This window comes from Haliotis rubra, unplaced genomic scaffold (assembly GCF_003918875.1).
Source record: "Haliotis rubra isolate DU_JTF1 unplaced genomic scaffold, ASM391887v1 Scf707, whole genome shotgun sequence".
NCBI classification, from domain to species: domain Eukaryota; kingdom Metazoa; phylum Mollusca; class Gastropoda; order Lepetellida; family Haliotidae; genus Haliotis; species Haliotis rubra.
In genome coordinates, this window is record NW_025767421.1 from 10349 (window position 1) to 31047 (window position 20699).

The 20699-nt window shown below is 42.3% G+C and overlaps 1 protein-coding gene across 1 annotated transcript; it reads left to right on the forward strand.

Moving 5' to 3' along the window:
• Positions 1-605: 605 nt before the first annotated feature.
• LOC124259027 lies at positions 606-19058 on the forward strand. Its single transcript, XM_046693103.1, has 17 exons — positions 606-674; positions 1354-1417; positions 1631-1738; positions 2594-3739; positions 5723-5807; positions 6026-6132; positions 6553-6851; positions 7154-7241; positions 7672-7748; positions 8591-8627; positions 8751-8848; positions 9513-9638; positions 14355-14506; positions 14824-14959; positions 15516-15623; positions 15801-15905; positions 18859-19058. Exons 1-17 carry the CDS (start codon positions 669-671, stop codon positions 18880-18882), a joined length of 2766 nt encoding a protein of 921 aa, XP_046549059.1. The 5' UTR covers positions 606-668; the 3' UTR covers positions 18883-19058.
• The last annotated feature ends 1641 nt before the right edge of the window (positions 19059-20699 follow it).

A 20699-nucleotide genomic window follows, 5' to 3' on the forward strand; every position in this document is an offset into this window, starting at 1 on the left:
CTGTAAATCGACTTTGTATATATTTGCGAATCGTGTTTATACCAACCCGTTATGTAATGAACTGTATGACCTGGATGTATGGAGAATCAAAAATAAAAAATCATAAAAAACGAAAACACCAGTGTTCCCATAAATTCCTTCTTGTTTTGGGGATCTGGGAATTTTTAAATAGAACTCATGTTCCCTTGTTCGAGCTGCACCAGACTTTGTCCTATATTGATGAGAGCGACTCTAAACAACAAACCAGCCCGCTACCTTGTGTCAGTGGGTAATCGAGACTGTTGACGTTATATATTGTGAATATCTGATCTTTGATAACGCCGCAGTAAGCAATAGTCCAACTGTAAACACACGCGCACACGCACACACACACACACACACACACACACACACACACACACACACACACACCACCCAAAAAAAAGGATAAAAAAAAGAGGAACTCGAGTTTCCATTGGAGGTAGCACTTTGGTTTGAAACAAAATGTTTCACCTTCCAAATTTATTCAGGTGTTGGATGGGTTAACCAGAATTTCTTCCATGTTGAAAATTTCCATTTGGGCTTTAAATCCATCCCTACACTGTACCCAAGGAAATTGAAGTCTGTACAAACACACTGGCGGTCACTGGCAAACGTGATTTTATGCTGCTGCTGTATATGCAGGCAACATGAAGGTTGGTGTTTTGCATCACGTTTCTAAGATATGGTGTCTGTATATATTTGATTACTAGATTTGTACGTATTGCTTACTTGGTCCATTTCGATTTTAGGCAAGCAATGGATAGTTTATCGGTAGTCGTGTTATTTCCAGGGGCGTAGCTTCCATTAAGAAAATAAGCCCGAGCTTACACACGAGTGGACACCTTACACACAATACAAGCAAAAACAGTTTGGTTTGAAAACATATTCCTGCACTCGAAAATGTTTCACTTAAATGAATTTCTTCCTTGTTGATGATTTCTGTTTCGGTGTTAAGTCCACTCCCACACTGAGTATATCCAAGGAAACAGTTGAAGCCGCTGGCTGACAACGCCTGGTGATTTTATTCATATTGTCCCAGTACATGAGGGGAACATGAAGGTTGGTGCTTTACATAATGTTTCTAAGATATTGTGTCTGTTAATATTTGATCACTAGATTACTAGATTGCTTGCTTGATCCACTTCTATTTTAGGCAAGCTATGGATAGTCTATCGGTGGTGTTGTGTGAAATTAACAACTTTGAACAACCTGTTATCTCCACCATCGTCGTGCTAAGTTCATGCTGATGATGTGTCATTGTCACTTGTCACTTGTCCTCTAATCTATGAAGCAACATGTGAAACCCTCCTGTACAATATACCTACCTTTCAGGCGACTGTTGTGCTCTACGTGTCTGCATGCATACTGGCGGAAGCCGAACTCGGTTCTGGGAAAGGTACATCACTTCTCATATCATTATGTCAAAATACTTCCAGATTTGCTAGATTTATATTATTAAAGCAACTGCAAAGGGCAAAGTCATAACAGTAAAATTAAAGTAATACTAACTCTGACAGTTTTCTCTCTTTGTTCAACGTCTCCCATAGGAATGACGCCTCTTAAATGTAAGTCTGTGCACAGAAGATCTGACTTTGTTTTGTTATTTCAGATAATGCAAAATGTCAGGATACACATTCTTGGTGTAAGTCCGCCAGCTGTGACAGCCCTGGTATTGCGGACAGCTGCCCGATGACATGTGGACGCTGTAACACCACAGGTTAATAACGTTCCTATATTTCTCTATCAGATTTAATAGAGCCACCGAATGTACACCTGCTAGCAGCACACCAGTCATTGTCGGTTTCACCGAAGTGGTATGTTTCGACGACTTAAGTTAGTTTGGGATTTATAAGCATGTTGATGTCACACAGTTTGACGCGAAGTCATCCATCCACAGCTGTCCCTGTGTGCACAGTGAATTTTACATCCTTTCACTTCGTAATGATTTATGTGTCAGGAGATTACTTACACGCTGAACATTAAAACACTCCCTTCTTCTATCTCAAATAAACAAGGCAAGTCACCTCGAATAAATTAGTAGAATCCTTTGCATCATAATGTTACTTCGGGCGTCTATTCATTGTTAAAATATTCAAATATTTCTTTGCTGCAAAATCACTTACAGGATGCTATGAAAACCCTCTATTGTCTATTTCCTCTATTGTCAAATGCCTCTATAGTGCATAAAAACAATTCAGTTCCAGTTCATACCATACTAACATCAGTAGTAACCAGTATCCTCAAATATGTGTAGAGTCTGAACACCTTTCATGAAAATATTTGTTTCCGACCAAATTGATTGAAATATATGCTAACTTTCCTCTGTCAGGATTAACAAATCTGCAGGTATAAGGCCGAGTGGAATATGTGCTGACAATTCTCTGACAGGATGAAATCCTCTGTAGGTATAAATCACTTCGGAGGCCTCGTCTGTCGAGCCACAGATCGTCCATAAACGTTCGGACGTAGCTAACATAAATAGTTATTCACAATTTATTTATTCAAATACAATATTATGTAAAACCTCGTCTGACTTGAACTGGTTTAATACAACGACGATTCTGTTATTCAGTGAACTGTGAACGTGGACAGTACTGGAATGGCAGCAGCTGCGAGGAATGCTGGGATGGAATGCCTCCTGAGTACAGCGGGAAGTGTCCTTGTACAATAACTGGGAGATGGGGAGTAAACTGTGAACATACGTGCAACAAATGGTGTTTGGATGGTATTTGTGACCCCATTTCTGGTGAATGTGCAAACTGTCCACGGAACAGATATGATCAGAAGTGCGACAAAACATGTGACAACTGTGGTAACTGTACAGACACACCCTCAAACTGTCACCGCACAAATGGAACCTGTCTGTGTGGATGTAGCCCTGGATTCTATGGACATGCATGTGGACAGAAATGCCACAGTAACTGTAGATTCAAGTCATGTAACTTCTCTGGAATCTGCATTGATGGTTGTAAGGAAGGACATTTCGGACCACAATGTGATAAAAACTGTGGAGAATGTGTGGATAAATCTTGTTCAACAATAGGTGAATGTTTGAAAGGTTGCAACAGTGGATGGCATGGTAAGGGATGCAACACCCGCTGCAGTAACAACTGTGAACATTCAAACTGCCATCAGAACGGAACATGCATGGAGTGCTTGGATGGTTTTCATGGCGACCAATGCAAGAAAAACTGTTCTACTGGATGTCCCACGAAACGGTGTAACAGGGATGGAAGTTGTCAATGCAGAAAGGGATATTTTGGCCACCAGTGTCGTAATACCTGCAGTGTAAATTGTCTTAACACAAGTTGTAGTCAGACATCTGGGGAATGTGAGTATGGTTGTGTACTGGGGTGGTATAGACCGACGTGTAGTACCAGATGTCCTGACAACTGTGCTGCTGGTGCCTGCAACAGATACGATGGCTCATGTTTGTCTTGTAGGGAGGGATTCAGGGGACATATTGTAACATGTCCTGTCCTCGACATTGTGTTGAATGTGACCAGAATGCCAGCAACTGTATGTCGTGTGAGCCTGGTTATTTTGGAAACACCTGTGGAGAAAAGTGCAACGGTTGCCTTAATGGGAGGTGTGAAATCACAGATGGATTCTGCATTGACGGATGTAAACCAAATTTGTATGGGCGAGAATGTAAGTCATGCAACGGAAGTACTTGTGGTGTTTTTGTGTGTGGTTGTAGCCCTGGCCGCTGTGAAAAGTGAGTACCATAGATTCAGAATATCATAGGACTGACAGACAAGCGTTCAGTATTCCTTCACATACAAAGTGTTCAGACAACCACTAATAATATATTCAGTTCCCTAGACACGATAATGCACGATAGAAGAAAGCAAGAATATATATGTTAAAACTCCATATTCTTTCTGTTAAAAAATCCTAGAATCTTTACTTTACTGACGAAGAATAATCCCAAATACAACAGTGTATGTGTGAGTATCAGTTCAGATTTATATCAATAAGCTGGCATCGTTACATGAATTATTGTATATTTCTTTCATCATTAAATATAGAGGTACATTTACATACTGGTTTGAATTGTAACACTATTATTCTGTAAAAGATTTGTTTCGATCGAGAGGATACTATTAGCCAAAACGTAGGTCAAGACTGTCATTCCTGGTATCTGTCATTGCACACCAATATGTCATGCACCATTGTCGCCGGTTCAAAAGCAATCTTTAGATATAATGTATATTGTTTAAATAGCGATGGGTCCGAAACAATCTATTTGATATATACATTTATTTCAAAACAGATATATTGATATCATCTTTGTATCACGCTAACTATCCATAGTGACATATGCTATATCAGACACACGTAAAGCGTATATTGCCACAGGTCACATATTGCAACGTTTTTGTGCGGAAGTTGGGTCAGGTTTTGATGGAAATAATGTTTATATTTCCTTAGCGAACTAGACAGGTCCATCCATTATTAATTAACTAAATGTTAAGGATAAATTTTATGAGAAATATTGAGTCAGTTTTGTGATGATTGACAAAACCATTTATTTATTGCCTTGGGACAAACGAAGTTTAGACATAGTACATATGTTTTGTGCATTTATAATGATGCAATGAGAGCATTTATCTTTTTTGTGGTATTTCATTAATCTGTTGTGTAACTCTACAAATGAAACGTGAACCTATTACTTACTTATTGCCGCGCCGGATTCGCACCCGAGTAAACAGGCATATTGAGTAATCATTCGAAAATAGAATTATCAATTTCTTTCACTTTTGAACTTTATAATAAACTATTTGATATGTTTTAGCCGTAAGGAAACATTGTACTATCTGAGTGTCGGTGTGCAATGCTGTTCCAATTGCGTAGATCGATGCTAATGCTGTTGATCACTGGGTTGTCTGGTCCAGAGTCGATTATTTACAGACCGCCGCCATATAGCTGGAATATTGCTGAATGCGGTGTAAAACTAAACTCATTCACTCACTCACTCACTAAAATTTTGCAACTGTTATCCGATCATGCAGACTTGCGTATGTTACTTAATTTCTCTCCATTTCTAACGCTCAGAGACAATTTACAGATGACGTCAGTTAAATATCACGCTACGAATTGAAACTTCAGGGATTTCATTGCAAAGCAAACGCCGAGACGCTGCTCTTTTTTTCCTTTTTTTTGCTTTATATGTACGGTCGTATGGGCGATTGACTCTCATCTCTGATTCACGGTGTTTCAAGGTTTCAGAAGGGCGACAAACTGACATTAGGTCGTTAGCACACATCAAACACGACAGTTTAAGCCGTGATTATTAAAATAAAAATGGCACCTGTTTCTGTGGTAGGTGGAAATGTCACCAGGTTCGCCCCTCAAGAAGACATGTTTACGAAATATGGATGTCTTTAGTGTAGTTTATTAAATCTAAGAAAATTAACTTGTGTAAAAGTCCTGATTCCCAACTTTGAATATGCATTTGTACATGTAGTCCAACAGAATAAATATTTTAAAAATATATTGATGTTATTGGAAATATTAAGAGAAATCCGAAAACATGCAAATATTTAATTGGCGGAATCTATGTCAAAATGCGAGGCACACAACTCTTCAATGGTAAATGTTACGGAATGGAAACATTATCTACTGCCATTTCATGGGAAGAAATAAATAACTTTTGAGGATATTATGGCATATTTCATATCGTATACTATTGCAACAGGTGACAGCAACGTTGTCCATTGGCTGCCGGCTCTGTTTGTGATCATCATCATTCTTCTTTCAATGGCTCTATATGCCATAAAAAGGTAGGTAATACAAACATCATAATCTATGTTATTTCTTATCATGCCAGACCGTTAACATATTGGAATATTGCTGAGTGCAGCTTTAAACAGCAAGAAAACAATCCTATCTGACTTGCAAATAGCAACATGATTTCATTATTCATGAAGTGTGTCATAGAAACCAGTTTTTCTGAGATTTCTCAGTTGCTCATATTGACTGTTATGTTTTCTCCTTTCAGGAATAAACTTAACAATATCCTGAAATGGAGATACATTGTCGGCCATCCTGGAAGCAGCCCGACTCCAATGTCATTGATCAACCCTTCGTATCAGTCAACACCCAGAGGTAACTGAGAAGTTGTGAATACACACTGAATCATTGAATCAGAAACATTTGGTAGCTTAAACATCATACCATCATTATAAATCTTGAGTGCTGAGTGCTCCACAAGAGTGCTTAGTGTCATGACTGACTGACTGAGTTTGGTTTTACGCCGCTTTTAGCAATATTCCAGCAACATCACGGCGGGGGACACCAGAAATGGGCTTCACACATTGTACCCATGTGGGGATTCGAACCCGGGTCTTCGGCGTGATGAGCCAACGCTTTAACCATTAGGCTACCCCACCGCCCCACATTAGTGTCATGTGTGAAGTGGGACAATGTCACTGTATAATGTGGGTACTCGTAGTCGAGATTTCGTACAGGCGCTTGGTTTGAAACATTTAAATGAATGAATTGTTAAAACCCCACATTGTGTTCCAGGTGTTGCAACACCTGAGAACTCTGACTATCAAGAGTGGCAGCCCTTGACAAGTGCAGACGTCGAGGACGATTACATCACAGCGAGACATTCAGGATTTGCCTTCACCCACCAATCTGCATCCGCTCACCTGATCTCACCCAGAGAGTCATGTCATGATGGTGACCTTGGTCCTCCTGCGTGTCACGTAACGGACAAGTCAAACCTAGTAGCTATGTGGTCAACAGAGGTGATGGTGCAAGGCCTGCGACTCTACGTTGAACAGATGAAGAGAAGGGGTGGTTTCACAGAGCAGTGTTATGTATGCCATATTGCTGATTGTATTTGCATGTAGGGTATACCCAGCTGTCATTTAAGGTGTTTTAGCATTTACGAATACGTTCCTATCATTCCTAGTTCCAAGTTTCAATTAGATATCAATTCACCTTTTGGTGCCTAACAACCACATAAGTTCTTAGCGAGTGGTGGATATCCGATTATTTCATTAATTTTCTTTCTAGACCCACGATAATCTTCCATACACACGAGTGCGTTTGACTTACAAAGGATTTTAGCATGGGTTGATGAATTCTAAGTCTGATATATAAATTTGTGATGTTAAAGGAACTTCCGTGTGGCAAACTTGGGCCGTGTGACGAAGCCGAATTGCCAGAAAATGTTTGCAAAAACAGATATAGAAACATACTGCCATGTAAGTATATATAGACGAGTTAGTTACAATACCATCATACCGCCACAGCGGTTCAGGAAGATCTATATTTGTAGATTATAGTTCAACTGTAGTGGATATTGGTGTGTTTATAACGTTTAGATCATTTCTAATCCAGTGCAATATAATCTTTGATGTTACCGAAGTGTATATCACTCTGGTAGTTGTGGTACCAGTGGAACAGGACATGCTTATCCTTTTCGCGAACACCCGGTGTCATCAGTAATCCTTTCCCGTAATTCCAAACTTTCAGTGATCTATGTATATATCATATAATAGTATCTATTTTCAAAGGTGTATTGCCTCTTGGCACCATATAATCTGTTTTGGCAGATAAAGGAGTCTAATCATTCTAGGCCTGGATGTTGTATATTGTATACTTTGTGACAAAGCTATGTTTTCCTTTTTCCAGATGATCATTGCAGAGTCAAACTTTCCCCTATCCCCAACATCCGTAGATCCGACTACATCAACGCTAGCTACATAAATGTAAGTTATCATTATGGCAGCGACATTATTATTGAACTATCCTGGAAAATAGATTATAAACTGATAACTTTTAGCTTCAGTATTACATGAATCACCAAAGACTAAATTGTTCAACACCTGTCCAGATAATTCCCAATCCCCGTGAAGACATAATTTATGTTTAGTCTCCCAAGCTTGTCTTAAGACACGTCCAGATCGACTTCTCGGGGTCACAGCCTTGGTTGATGCATGTCATCGTAACCCCAATACGTACATCGATGCTCAAATCTGTTATGGGTGTAGGTAAGGCATATTACAGAACAGACCTCCCTCGCCCATGCCCTCGCCCTCGCCTACGCCCACGCCCTCGCCAACGCCCTCGCCAACGCCCTCGCCAACGCCCTCGCCAACGCCCTCGCCAACGCCCTCGCCCTCGCGCCCTCGCCCTCGCCCTCGCCCTCGCCCACGCCCTCGCCCTCGCCCTCGCCCTCATAATATAACTAGAGCTATGCTAAGCCTAAAATTCAATGCATTGGAGTTGGTTTTTAGGGGCATCAACCCTGAGATCATACAGTAAATTTGTGACACTGATCAAATTATACTTACTATTATATGAAGGTGCTGAATACTCAGGAAATGTTAGGGGTGGTGGGGTAGCCTATCGGTTAACGCGTTCGCCCGTCACGTCGAGGACCCGGGTTCGATTCCCCACATGGGTGCAATGTGTGAAGCCCATTTCTGGTGTCCCTCGCCGTGATATTGCTGGAATATTGCTAAAAGCAGCGTAAAACCATACTCAATCATTAACTCACTCATGAAACGTTAATTCAATGGCTATTGACACTGTTATTTCCTTGTTTCAGGGATACGGGGAGAAACACACATTTGTAGCCACACAAGGTAATATTCCCAGGCTTGCTGTTTCCTGTTTACAGTGCAACCGTTTTGGGAGGAAATTGTTCCAGATGAAATGTGTGAACTGGCATCTAATTTTATAAAACAATTTTCTCTCTACTTTTTCAGGACCTTATGGAGACGTTATTCGAGACTTCTGGAGGATGATATGGGAAATAGATGCCAGCAAAATAATCATGTTAACAAACTGTGTAGAAAACAGAAAGGTATTAATAGTGAGTGAGTAAGGTTTTGTGCCGTTTTTAGCAATATTTCAGCAATATCACGGCGGGGGACTCCAGAAATGGGCTTCTCACATTGTACTTATATGGGGAATCGAACCGGTGTGACTAGCGAACACTTTAACCGACTTCAAATAATCAAGATCAAGCCTTTGTAGTTCTGCACTGATTGTTTGTGAGTCACAACAACTTTTGCCCTTGATTTTATGATTAACACGTCCTCTTCATCTGTCTAGGTAACTGTGATAATGTTATATCTTATGTAATTGTAAACCCCGAAAACACTAAACTCCTTTTGGTATTTTCCTAATTTGTTTGTTTTTGCTGTGTATTGTTTTCAATATCATTTTATATTTTGTAAAATTGTTAGACCCCGCAAATATTCGAACGATGCACATATGGAAAAAATCGAATTATCTCCCTGGATGTTTTGTTCTACACACAATGCATATCTCTTTGCCTTCAACTCTCAGTAAAATTGCGTCAGGCTGCATGAGGTTTTCCCGAGAGGTGTTTTGGTTATGGAATAATATGGGAAGTCTTGTAGTGCACATCATTATAATATTGTGTGAATTATGTTATTTGCATATGAACTGATATTTATAAGAAGGACAGTATTTAAATACACGAACTCATTCAAATTTTCCAGGCAAAGTGTGAGAAGTACTGGCCGGACTTCGGCCAGCCAGGCTCTGACTATAACGATGTCCATGTCCAATGTGTCGCCGAGGAGGAGCTGATGGACTACACGGTCAGGACGTTCTCTGTACACCGGGTAAGGATAAACTACACAGTCAGGACGTCCTCTGTACACAGGGTAAGGATAAACTACACAGTCAGGACGTTCTCTGTACACAGGGTAAGGATAAACTACACAGTCAGGACGTTCTCTGTACACAGGGTAAGGATAAACTACACAGTCAGGACGTTCTCTGTACACAGGGTAAGGATAAACTACACAGTCAGGACGTTCTCTGTACACAGGGTAAGGATAAACTACACAGTCAGGACGTTCTCTGTACACACACAGGGTAAGGATAGGATAACTACACAGTCAGGACGTTCTCTGTACACAGGGTAAGGATAAACTACACAGTCAGGACGTTCTCTGTACACAGGGTAAGGATAAACTACACAGTCAGGACGTTCTCTGTACACAGGGTAAGGATAAACTACACAGTCAGGACGTTCTCTGTACACAGGGTAAGGATAAACTACACAGTCAGGACGTTCTCTGTACACAGGGTAAGGATAAACTACACAGTCAGGACGTTCTCTGTACACAGGGTAAGGATAAACTACACAGTCAGGACGTTCTCTGTACACAGGGTAAGGATAAACTACACAGTCAGGACGTTCTCTGTACACAGGGTAAGGATAAACTACACAGTCAGGACGTTCTCTGTACACAGGGTAAGGATAAACTACACAGTCAGGACGTTCTCTGTACACAGGGTAAGGATAAACTACACAGTCAGGACGTTCTCTGTACACAGGGTAAGGATAAACTACACAGTCAGGACGTTCTCTGTACACAGGGTAAGGATAAACTACACAGTCAGGACGTTCTCTGTACACAGGGTAAGGATAAACTACACAGTCAGGACGTTCTCTGTACACAGGGTAAGGATAAACTACACAGTCAGGACGTTCTCTGTACACAGGGTAAGGATAAACTACACAGTCAGGACGTTCTCTGTACACAGGGTAAGGATAAACTACACAGTCAGGACGTTCTCTGTACACAGGGTAAGGATAAACTACACAGTCAGGACGTTCTCTGTACACAGGGTAAGGATAAACTACACAGTCAGGACGTTCTCTGTACACAGGGTAAGGATAAACTACACAGTCAGGACGTTCTCTGTACACAGGGTAAGGATAAACTACACAGTCAGGACGTTCTCTGTACACAGGGTAAGGATAAACTACACAGTCAGGACGTTCTCTGTACACAGGGTAAGGATAAACTACACAGTCAGGACGTTCTCTGTACACAGGGTAAGGATAAACTACACAGTCAGGACGTTCTCTGTACACAGGGTAAGGATAAACTACACAGTCAGGACGTTCTCTGTACACAGGGTAAGGATAAACTACACAGTCAGGACGTTCTCTGTACACAGGGTAAGGATAAACTACACAGTCAGGACGTTCTCTGTACACAGGGTAAGGATAAACTACACAGTCAGGACGTTCTCTGTACACAGGGTAAGGATAAACTACACAGTCAGGACGTTCTCTGTACACAGGGTAAGGATAAACTACACAGTCAGGACGTTCTCTGTACACAGGGTAAGGATAAACTACACAGTCAGGACGTTCTCTGTACACAGGGTAAGGATAAACTACACAGTCAGGACGTTCTCTGTACACAGGGAAAGGATAAACTACACAGTCAGGACGTTCTCTGTACACAGGGTAAGGATAAACTACACAGTCAGGACGTCTCTCTGTACACAGGGTAAGGATAAACTACACAGTTCTCAGGAGGTTCTCAGTCAGGACACAGGGTAAGGATAAACTACACAGTCAGGACGTTCTCTGTACACAGGGTAAGGATAAACTACACAGTCAGGACGTTCTCTGTACACAGGGTAAGGATAAACTACACAGTCAGGACGTTCTCTGTACACAGGGTAAGGATAAACTACACAGTCAGGACGTTCTCTGTACACAGGGTAAGGATAAACTACACAGTCAGGACGTTCTCTGTACACAGGGTAAGGATAAACTACACAGTCAGGACGTTCTCTGTACACAGGGTAAGGATAAACTACACAGTCAGGACGTTCTCTGTACACAGGGTAAGGATAAACTACACAGTCAGGACGTTCTCTGTACACAGGGTAAGGATAAACTACACAGTCAGGACGTCCTCTGTACACAGGGTAAGGATAAACTACAGTCAGGACGTCTCTGTACACAGGGTAAGGATAAACTACACAGTCAGGACGTTCTCTGTACACAGGTAAGGATAAACTACACAGTCAGGACGTTCTCTGTACACAGGGTAAGGATAAACTACACAGTCAGGACGTTCTCTGTACACAGGGTAAGGATAAACTACACAGTCAGGACGTCCTCTCTGTACACAGGGTAAGGATAAACTACACAGTCAGGACGTTCTCTGTACACAGGGAAAGGATAAACTACACAGTCAGGACGTTCTCTGTACACAGGGTAAGGATAAACTACACAGTCAGGACGTTCTCTGTCTGTACACAGGGAAAGGATAAACTACACAGTCAGGACGTTCTCTGTACACAGGGTAAGGATAAACTACACAGTCAGGACGTTCTCTGTACACAGGGTAAGGATAAACTACACAGTCAGGACGTCTCTGTACACAGGGTAAGGATAAACTACACACACAGGACGTCCTCTGTACACAGGGAAAGGATAAACTACACAGTCAGGACGTTCTCTGTACACAGGGTAAGGATAAACTACACAGTCAGGACGTTCTCTGTACACAGGGTAAGGATAAACTACACAGTCAGGACGTTCTCTGTACACAGGGTAAGGATAAACTACACAGTCAGGACGTTCTCTGTACACAGGGAAAGGATAAACTACACAGTCAGGACGTTCTCTGTACACAGGGTAAGGATAAACTACACAGTCAGGACGTTCTCTGTACACAGGGAAAGGATAAACTACACAGTCAGGACGTTCTCTGTACACAGGGTAAGGATAAACTACACAGTCAGGACGTCCTCTGTACACAGGGTAAGGATAAACTACACAGTCAGGACGTTCTCTGTACACAGGGTAAGGATAAACTACACAGTCAGGACGTTCTCTGTACACAGGGTAAGGATAAACTACACAGTCAGGACGTTCTCTGTACACAGGGTAAGGATAAACTACACAGTCAGGACGTTCTCTGTACACAGGGTAAGGATAAACTACACAGTCAGGACGTCCTCTGTACACAGGGTAAGGATAAACTACACAGTCAGGACGTTCTCTGTACACAGGGAAAGGATAAACTACACAGTCAGGACGTCTCTGTACACAGGGTAAGGATAAACTACACAGTCAGGACGTCCTCTGTACACAGGGTAAGGATAAACTACACAGTCAGGACGTTTCTCTGTACACAGGGTAAGGATAAACTACACAGTCAGGACGTTCTCTGTGTACAGGGTAAGGATAAACTACACAGTCAGGACGTCTCTCTGTACACAGGGGTAAGGATAAACTACACAGTCAGGACGTTCTCTGTACACAGGGTAAGGATAAACTACAGTCACGTCAGGACGTCCTCTGTACACAGGGGTAAGGATAAACTACACAGTCAGGACGTCCTCTCTGTACACAGGGTAAGGATAAACTACACAGTCAGGACGTTCTCTCTCTGTACACAGGGTAAGGATAAACTACACAGTCAGGACGTTCTCTGTACACAGGGTAAGGATAAACTACACAGTCAGGACGTTCTCTGTACACAGGGTAAGGATAAACTACACAGTCAGGACGTTCTCTGTACACAGGGTAAGGATAAACTACACAGTCAGGACGTTCTCTGTGTACACAGGGTAAGGATAAACTACACAGTCAGGACGTTCTCTGTACTGGGTAAGGATAAACTACACAGTCAGGACGTCCTCTCTGATAAACTACACACAGGACGTTCTCTGTACACAGGGTAAGGATAAACTACACAGTCAGGACGTCTCTGTACACAGGGTAAGGATAAACTACACAGTCAGGACGTTCTCTGTACACAGGGTAAGGATAAACTACACAGTCAGGACGTTCTCTGTACACAGGGTAAGGATAAACTACACAGTCAGGACGTTCTCTGTACACAGGGTAAGGATAAATAAACTACACAGTCAGGACGTTCTCTGTACACAGGGTAAGGATAAACTACACAGTCAGGACGTTCTCTGTACACAGGGTAAGGATAAACTACACAGTCAGGACGTTCTCTGTACACAGGGTAAGGATAAACTACACAGTCAGGACGTTCTCTGTACACAGGGTAAGGATAAACTACACAGTCAGGACGTTCTCTGTACACAGGGTAAGGATAAACTACACAGTCAGGACGTTCTCTGTACACAGGGTAAGGATAAACTACACAGTCAGGACGTTCTCGTACACAGGGTAAGGATAAACTACACAGTCAGGACGTTCTCTGTACACAGGGTAAGGATAAACTACACAGTCAGGACGTTCTCTGTACACAGGGTAAGGATAAACTACACAGTCAGGACGTTCTCTGTACACAGGGTAAGGATAAACTACACAGTCAGGACGTTCTCTGTACACAGGGTAAGGATAAACTACACAGTCAGGACGTTCTCTGTACACAGGGTAAGGATAAACTACACAGTCAGGACGTCCTCTGTACACAGGGTAAGGGCAATTTAACTCGAGATTTCACAACAATACAAAATGTATTGCTGATTGTTATTCTGTCCATCAATGACAGTTTTTAATGATAAAATGTAAATGAATACACTCATTTGTTTTACAGGAGGCGGAGTTACCTCGGAGACTGAAGCAGTACCACTTCACAGCGTGGCCAGACAAAGGAGTGCCAGAAGATGTCGGGACGCTGGTGGACTTCCACAGACTGGTCAAGAACGCACCGTCAACTGGGAAAGGCCCAGCGGTTGTCCATTGCAGGTACCAGTACTGTGATTACCTTCATGGAGGGTACATGTTATTATTGTGAAACAGTGGGTCAGGGATTAACCAATTGCCTTTCTGTACTGTCATGTTCGCGTTGTACCTATATCGGGAAGTGAACCGAGGTCTTCGGCACAACGAGCCAAGGCTTTAACCATTTGATTACTCGATGCATCGTCGTACTTGATGAAAGCTGAATTCGTTGTGAGTGTGACCTCGGCCTGTATGTGTACATGTTATTGGCCAGTGTAGTATTTGTTTCATGGTTTGGGAATTACTTGGGTTCGTAGAGTTCATGTTGTTGTATTTGACAGTGCTGGTGTCGGTCGGACTGGAACGTGGATCGCTCTGGACTATTTGATCCAACAAGCTAAGGCGGAAGGTGTGGTGGATGTCTTTGAGTGCATTGTCAGACTCCGACACCAGCGCATGGATCTCATTCAGACCGAGGTGAGATGTCATGGAGTCTGTACTAGCTGAAATACATAATTTCAAGTTTGATAACGACTTTTATCAAGGTATGAAACTCCCAAAAATTTCAGCCAGACCACAGGGCTGGTTAGATGTAAAACTTGCCAGCCCAGACCAAAACCTACCTGCCCACACTAATACTAATTTACTTAGTATGATTAAATTAAAATTTGTAAAATATTGAAAGAACTAATACCAGTGCAAGAAAAGAATTAACTGTTCATTCAGATTTGTGTTTTTAATACATGTTTGCTTGAATTCATGTTATCACTTCATCATGTTTTATTATCCTGAAATATGATGAATATTTTCATATACATGTCTAAATTTTAACCCGACCGTCGGGCAGGTGAATTTGAGAATCTGGCAGTCCGTGTTGAAAATAACCTGACCTGGGCGGTCGGGCAGGCAGGTATTTCGAACGCTGCTTTTATATTGCTTATTTCGACGTACATATTTCATTTGTGTTTTCACATGTTACACCATGTGATAATGTTGAATTCCGTAAGCAATAAACTGTGTTTTCGCCCACTAGGAGCAGTTCCTGTTTCTCCATGAGGCCCTAATGGAGGCTCTCCCGTCTTGTGACAGAATGAGGCCCAGTCTCGTCCACAACGGTACTGGGGATTACGAAAACGTGGAGGTGATTATATTTTATAGGATTATGATTACCAAATCTAGAATGTACAATATAACGTTTTTCCACATCCCAATTCCTTCCCTGGTATTCAGTAGTTATGCTGGTTATATATTCTACTGCAAACCGGCATGCTGTACATCGTCTTTTCTCACATATTTGAACGATAGGTATGTTTTATAGAAATTTCGTGAGCCGGCAAAGAACCCATTTTCGGATCACAGCGTCGTAATTCACCATGGCAACGACCAAATACCAGAAGTTCCCAGACGTTTGTTACCATCCCAGGTTTGTTTGTGCTTTTGACCTGTTATACCCATAATCCACTGTGGGTACGACCGACATTGTTTAATGGGGGCCTATTCTAACCCATAATCCACTGTGGGTACGACCGGCATTGTTTACTGGGGGCCTATTCTAACCCAGGTTCCACTGTGGGTACGACCGACATTGTTTACTGGGGGCCTATTCTAACCCGGGATCCACTGTGGGTACGACCGACATTGTTTACTGGGGGCCTATTCTAACCCAGGATCCACTGTGGGTACGACCGACATTGTTTACTGGGGGCCTATTCTAACCCAGGTTCCACTGTGGGTACGACCGACATTGTTTACTGGGGGCCTATTCTAACCCGGGATCCACTGTGGGTACGACCGACATTGTTTACTGGGGGCCTATTCTAACCCAGGTTCCACTGTGGGTACGACCGACATTGTTTACTGGGGGCCTATTCTAACCCGGGATCCACTGTGGGTACGACCGACATTGTTTACTGGGGGCCTATTCTAAACCAGGATCCACTGTGGGTACGACCGACATTGTTTACTGGGGGCCTATTCTAACCCGGGATCCACTGTGGATACGACCGACATTGTTTACTGATGGCATATTCTAACCCGGGATCCACTGTGGATACGGCCGACATTGCTAACTGAGGGTCTATTCTAACCCGACATCCACTGTGTACGACCAACATTGTTTACTGGGGGCCTATTCTAACCCAGGATCCACTGTGTATACGATGGACATCATTTACTAGGGGCCTATTCTAACCCGTGATCCACTGTGGATACGGCCGACATTGTTTGCTGAGGGCCTATTCTAATCCGTGATCCACTGTGGATACGGCCGACATTGTTTACTGAGGGCCTATTCTAACCCGGGATCCACTGTGGATACGACCGACATTGTTTACTGAGGGCCTATTCTAACCCGGGATCCACTGTGGATACGACCGACATTGTTTACTGAGGGCCTATTCTAACCCGGGATCCACTGTGGATACGACCGACATTGTTCACTGGGGGCCTATTCTAACCCGGGATCCACTGTGGATACGACCGACATTGTTTACTGAGGGCCTATTCTAACCCAGGATCCACTGTGGATACGACCGACATTGTTTACTGAGGGTCTATTCTAACCCAGGATCCACTGTGGATACGACCGACATTGTTTACTGGGTCCAATTCTAACCCGGATCCACTGTGGATACAGCCGACATTGTTTACTGGGGGCCTATTCTAACCCGGGATCCACTGTGGATACGACCGACATTGTTTACTGGGGGCCTATTCTAACCCAGGATCCACTGTGGATACGACCGACATTGTTTACTGGGGGCCTATTCTAACCCGGGATCCACTGTGGATACGACCGACATTGTTTACTGGGGGCCTATTCTAACCCGGGATCCACTGTGGATACGACCGACATTGTTTACTGGGGCCTATTCTAACCCGGGATCCACTGTGGATACGACCGACATTGTTTACTGGGGGCCTATTCTAACCCAGGATCCACTGTGGATACGACCGACATTGTTTACTGAGGGTCTATTCTAACCCAGGATCCACTGTGTATACGACCGACATTGTTTACTGAGGGTCTATTCTAACCCAGGATCCACTGTGGATACGACCGACATTGTTTACTGGGGCCTATTCTAACCCAGGATCCACTGTGGATACGACCGACATTGTTTACTGGGGCCTATTCTAACCCAGGATCCACTGTGATACGACCGACATTGTTTACTGAGGGTCTATTCTAACCCAGGATCCACTGTGTATACGACCGACATTGTTTACTGAGGGTCTATTCTAACCCGGGATCCACTGTGTATACGACCGACATTGTTTACTGAGGGTCTATTCTAACCCAGGATCCACTGTGTATACGACCGACATTGTTTACTGAGGGTCTATTCTAACCTGGGACCCACTGTGGATACGACCGACATTGTTTACTGGGGCCTATTCTAACCCGGGATCCACTGTGGATACGACTGACATTGTTTACTGGGGGCCTATTCTAACCCAGGACTCACTGTGTATACGACCGACATTGTTTACTGGGGGCCTATTCTAACCCGGGATCCACTGTGGATACGACCGAGAAGCATTACTGGGGGCCCATTCTAACCCAGAATCCACTGGGTACCCGCAGCATAGGTTCCTTGGATTCTGTTCAGTCAGCAGGGTGCAGTCAGCTGAGGATGTTCATGACCTATTTTAACTCGGACTCTACCTCAAAGAACCTCAGGGGCGGTGGAGTAGCCTTGTGGTTAAAGCGTTCGCTCGAGCTCGTCACGCCGAAGACCCGGGTTCGATTCCCCACGTAGGCACAATGTGTGAAGCCCATTTCTGGTGTCCCCCGCCGTGATATTGCTGGAATATTGCTTAAAGCGGCGTAAAACTAAAGTCAGTCACTCACTCACTCAAAGTACATCCACCATCACGTCCTGCGCTGGTGTGAAGAATGTTTTCACCATGCATGTCTGGCACGGGTATATTTTGGAAGCTAGACACCTGCCCCTGCTACGTCAGCATTATTCTCACTGACCTAATCTCTATTACCACTACTGAACTCCCACTAAAATGGTTCTGCCATTATATTTGTACGTTCAGTCTACCATCTACTGCCAGTGCAGTAACCTGTATTCTTCTGTTAACCTTTGTTATTGATTGTATACCATTTCTTTCGTGTTTGTTGGTTTCAAACTGATTGGTTTTATACATAGTAATAATAAAAAATAACAACACACCAATCATATTTTACTGTTAGGTTGTGTTGAATATAAAGGGGTATTTTCAGACGAGGATAACATTGCTACGAGCCTCAAGCAAAATAAAGAGACAGCATTACGCCCTGCAATCAGTACAATCTGCATGTGATCAATATACTTCGCAATATGATCAGTCTTATATTTCATAACTATGTTGTCATTTCTGTACAGGCTCAGTTGACCTTGAACCAGTGAACATTTCAAGAACCGTGTCAGGACTGTCAGCACCTGAAGACAAAGTTCCGTGTGTCAACACAATCGCATCAAGACATAGTTCCATCAACATCGAAGTTCTTCATTATTGGGGGTGGGGTAGCCTAGTGGTTAAAGCGTTCGCTCGTCACGCCGAAGACCTGGGTTCGTTTCCCCACAAGGGTAAGCGTGTGAAGCCCATTTCTGGTGTCCCCCGCCGTGATATTGCTGGAATATTGCTGAAAGCGGCGTAAAACCATACTCACTCACTCTTCTCTATTGTTGTAATTATTTATAACATAATTGTCAATGTGTGCGTTACTATGTGACGTAAACATTCTCAACTGAATTAATGCAATCATTACGCTCATACCATTTACAAAAATCGAAAACGTGTGACGAGAAACACTGACCATCCTCGTCCACTACAACCCTCATCACCACCGCCACCCTTAATGCCGTATCTTTTTATCTTTCCTGTTAAAAGCCTGTTTAACAGGAACATTTATATGAGGGCGGTATATAAATAACCGAGTATGGGTGAGACAATCACGTGATTGACATCATGAGCATCGATCTGCTAACTTGGATTATCGAGCCTGTGCACACGATCCCGTTAGTCGCCTCATATAAATTACAGCCAGGATTGTCACGGGAGCAAATAGTTTGTGATATCAACATCACATAAAAAAAAAAAATAAAAAAAAGAAAAAAAATAAAAAAAAAAAAACAAAAAAAAAAAAAAACCATCACATAAAGAACATCATGTATGGGTCTCGAAAAAATCATTTATATTCACAGTATGGTTAAGTTACTCGAGGTAAACGTGTCAGTAGAAACATTTCCTGTGACACTTCACCGAAACTGAATGTTATTTAAATATTTCCTGGTCAAAGATATCTAAGGAATGAAACAGTTTTGTTCAAACAGTACATATATACATATCAATAGTATCCTTTGATTCACCATCAGTAGGGTATCGGTATCGGTTTTACTTGTTATGCTTGAAATAAAATAGAACTACAGGGAAATTGTGTATTCTCATGGTAAAATGTGAAATTTAAAATAATATTTTCTTGTTGCCAGTTCATAAAATTATCCGATATATAATGCCCATTTATTGTGCATATGAAACACTAAGTGATAATTTCTCCGACAATATAGTATCAAGGGATATACTTGACTAGATCAGTACACAAGTACTGACCCTTTTACCCTTAGCCTATCCTTGTCTACAAAATAACAGTAAATCATGGTGTACGGATGAACAGAACTGTCATAAACAATGACTTGGAAGCACGACAAAGACCTTTCCATGATCCAACAACATCTCATTTTAAACGAGATTTCATTGTACGATTCCGACTGTGTTAAAGCCATATGTTTATGAACCATTAGTAAATAGCTATAGCTATGACACCATGGGTTCGCGCGAAAGGAAAGCAAGAGACGTAGGTAATCTCTAAAATCTGGATGAAAAGAGCGTGTTCGAGAGTACCTCAAACATTTTGAAATGCAGTAAACACGAAATATGTTTGAATATTGTTCGCAAATAGGGACAGTTGAATCAAATCGTATTTGTACTCGTCATATTGTCACTTCGAGCCTTTGTGCATAAAACCACATATAAAACTTTCATAGGCTTTAGCGTCTCATGAAGTTGCCAACCCGTTTCATCAAGCATGACAGATATTGTAGGAAGCTAGAATGTTTTTCGTAATGTTAATTAATATTATATGTGTACATACTTCATGTCATGCAAATTAATACGATCATGTAGATACATGTCAATATTATTTTAATTTGTATATATTTACGTT

Excerpts from the sequence above, each read along its gene's own strand:
- LOC124259027 (XM_046693103.1), top strand. Across the intron at positions 3,740-5,722 it reads AGCCCTGGCCGCTGTGAAAA|GTGACAGCAACGTTGTCCAT; the intron begins GTGAGTACCATA and ends CTATTGCAACAG. Across the intron at positions 15,906-18,858 it reads GACGTTTGTTACCATCCCAG|GCTCAGTTGACCTTGAACCA; the intron begins GTTTGTTTGTGC and ends ATTTCTGTACAG.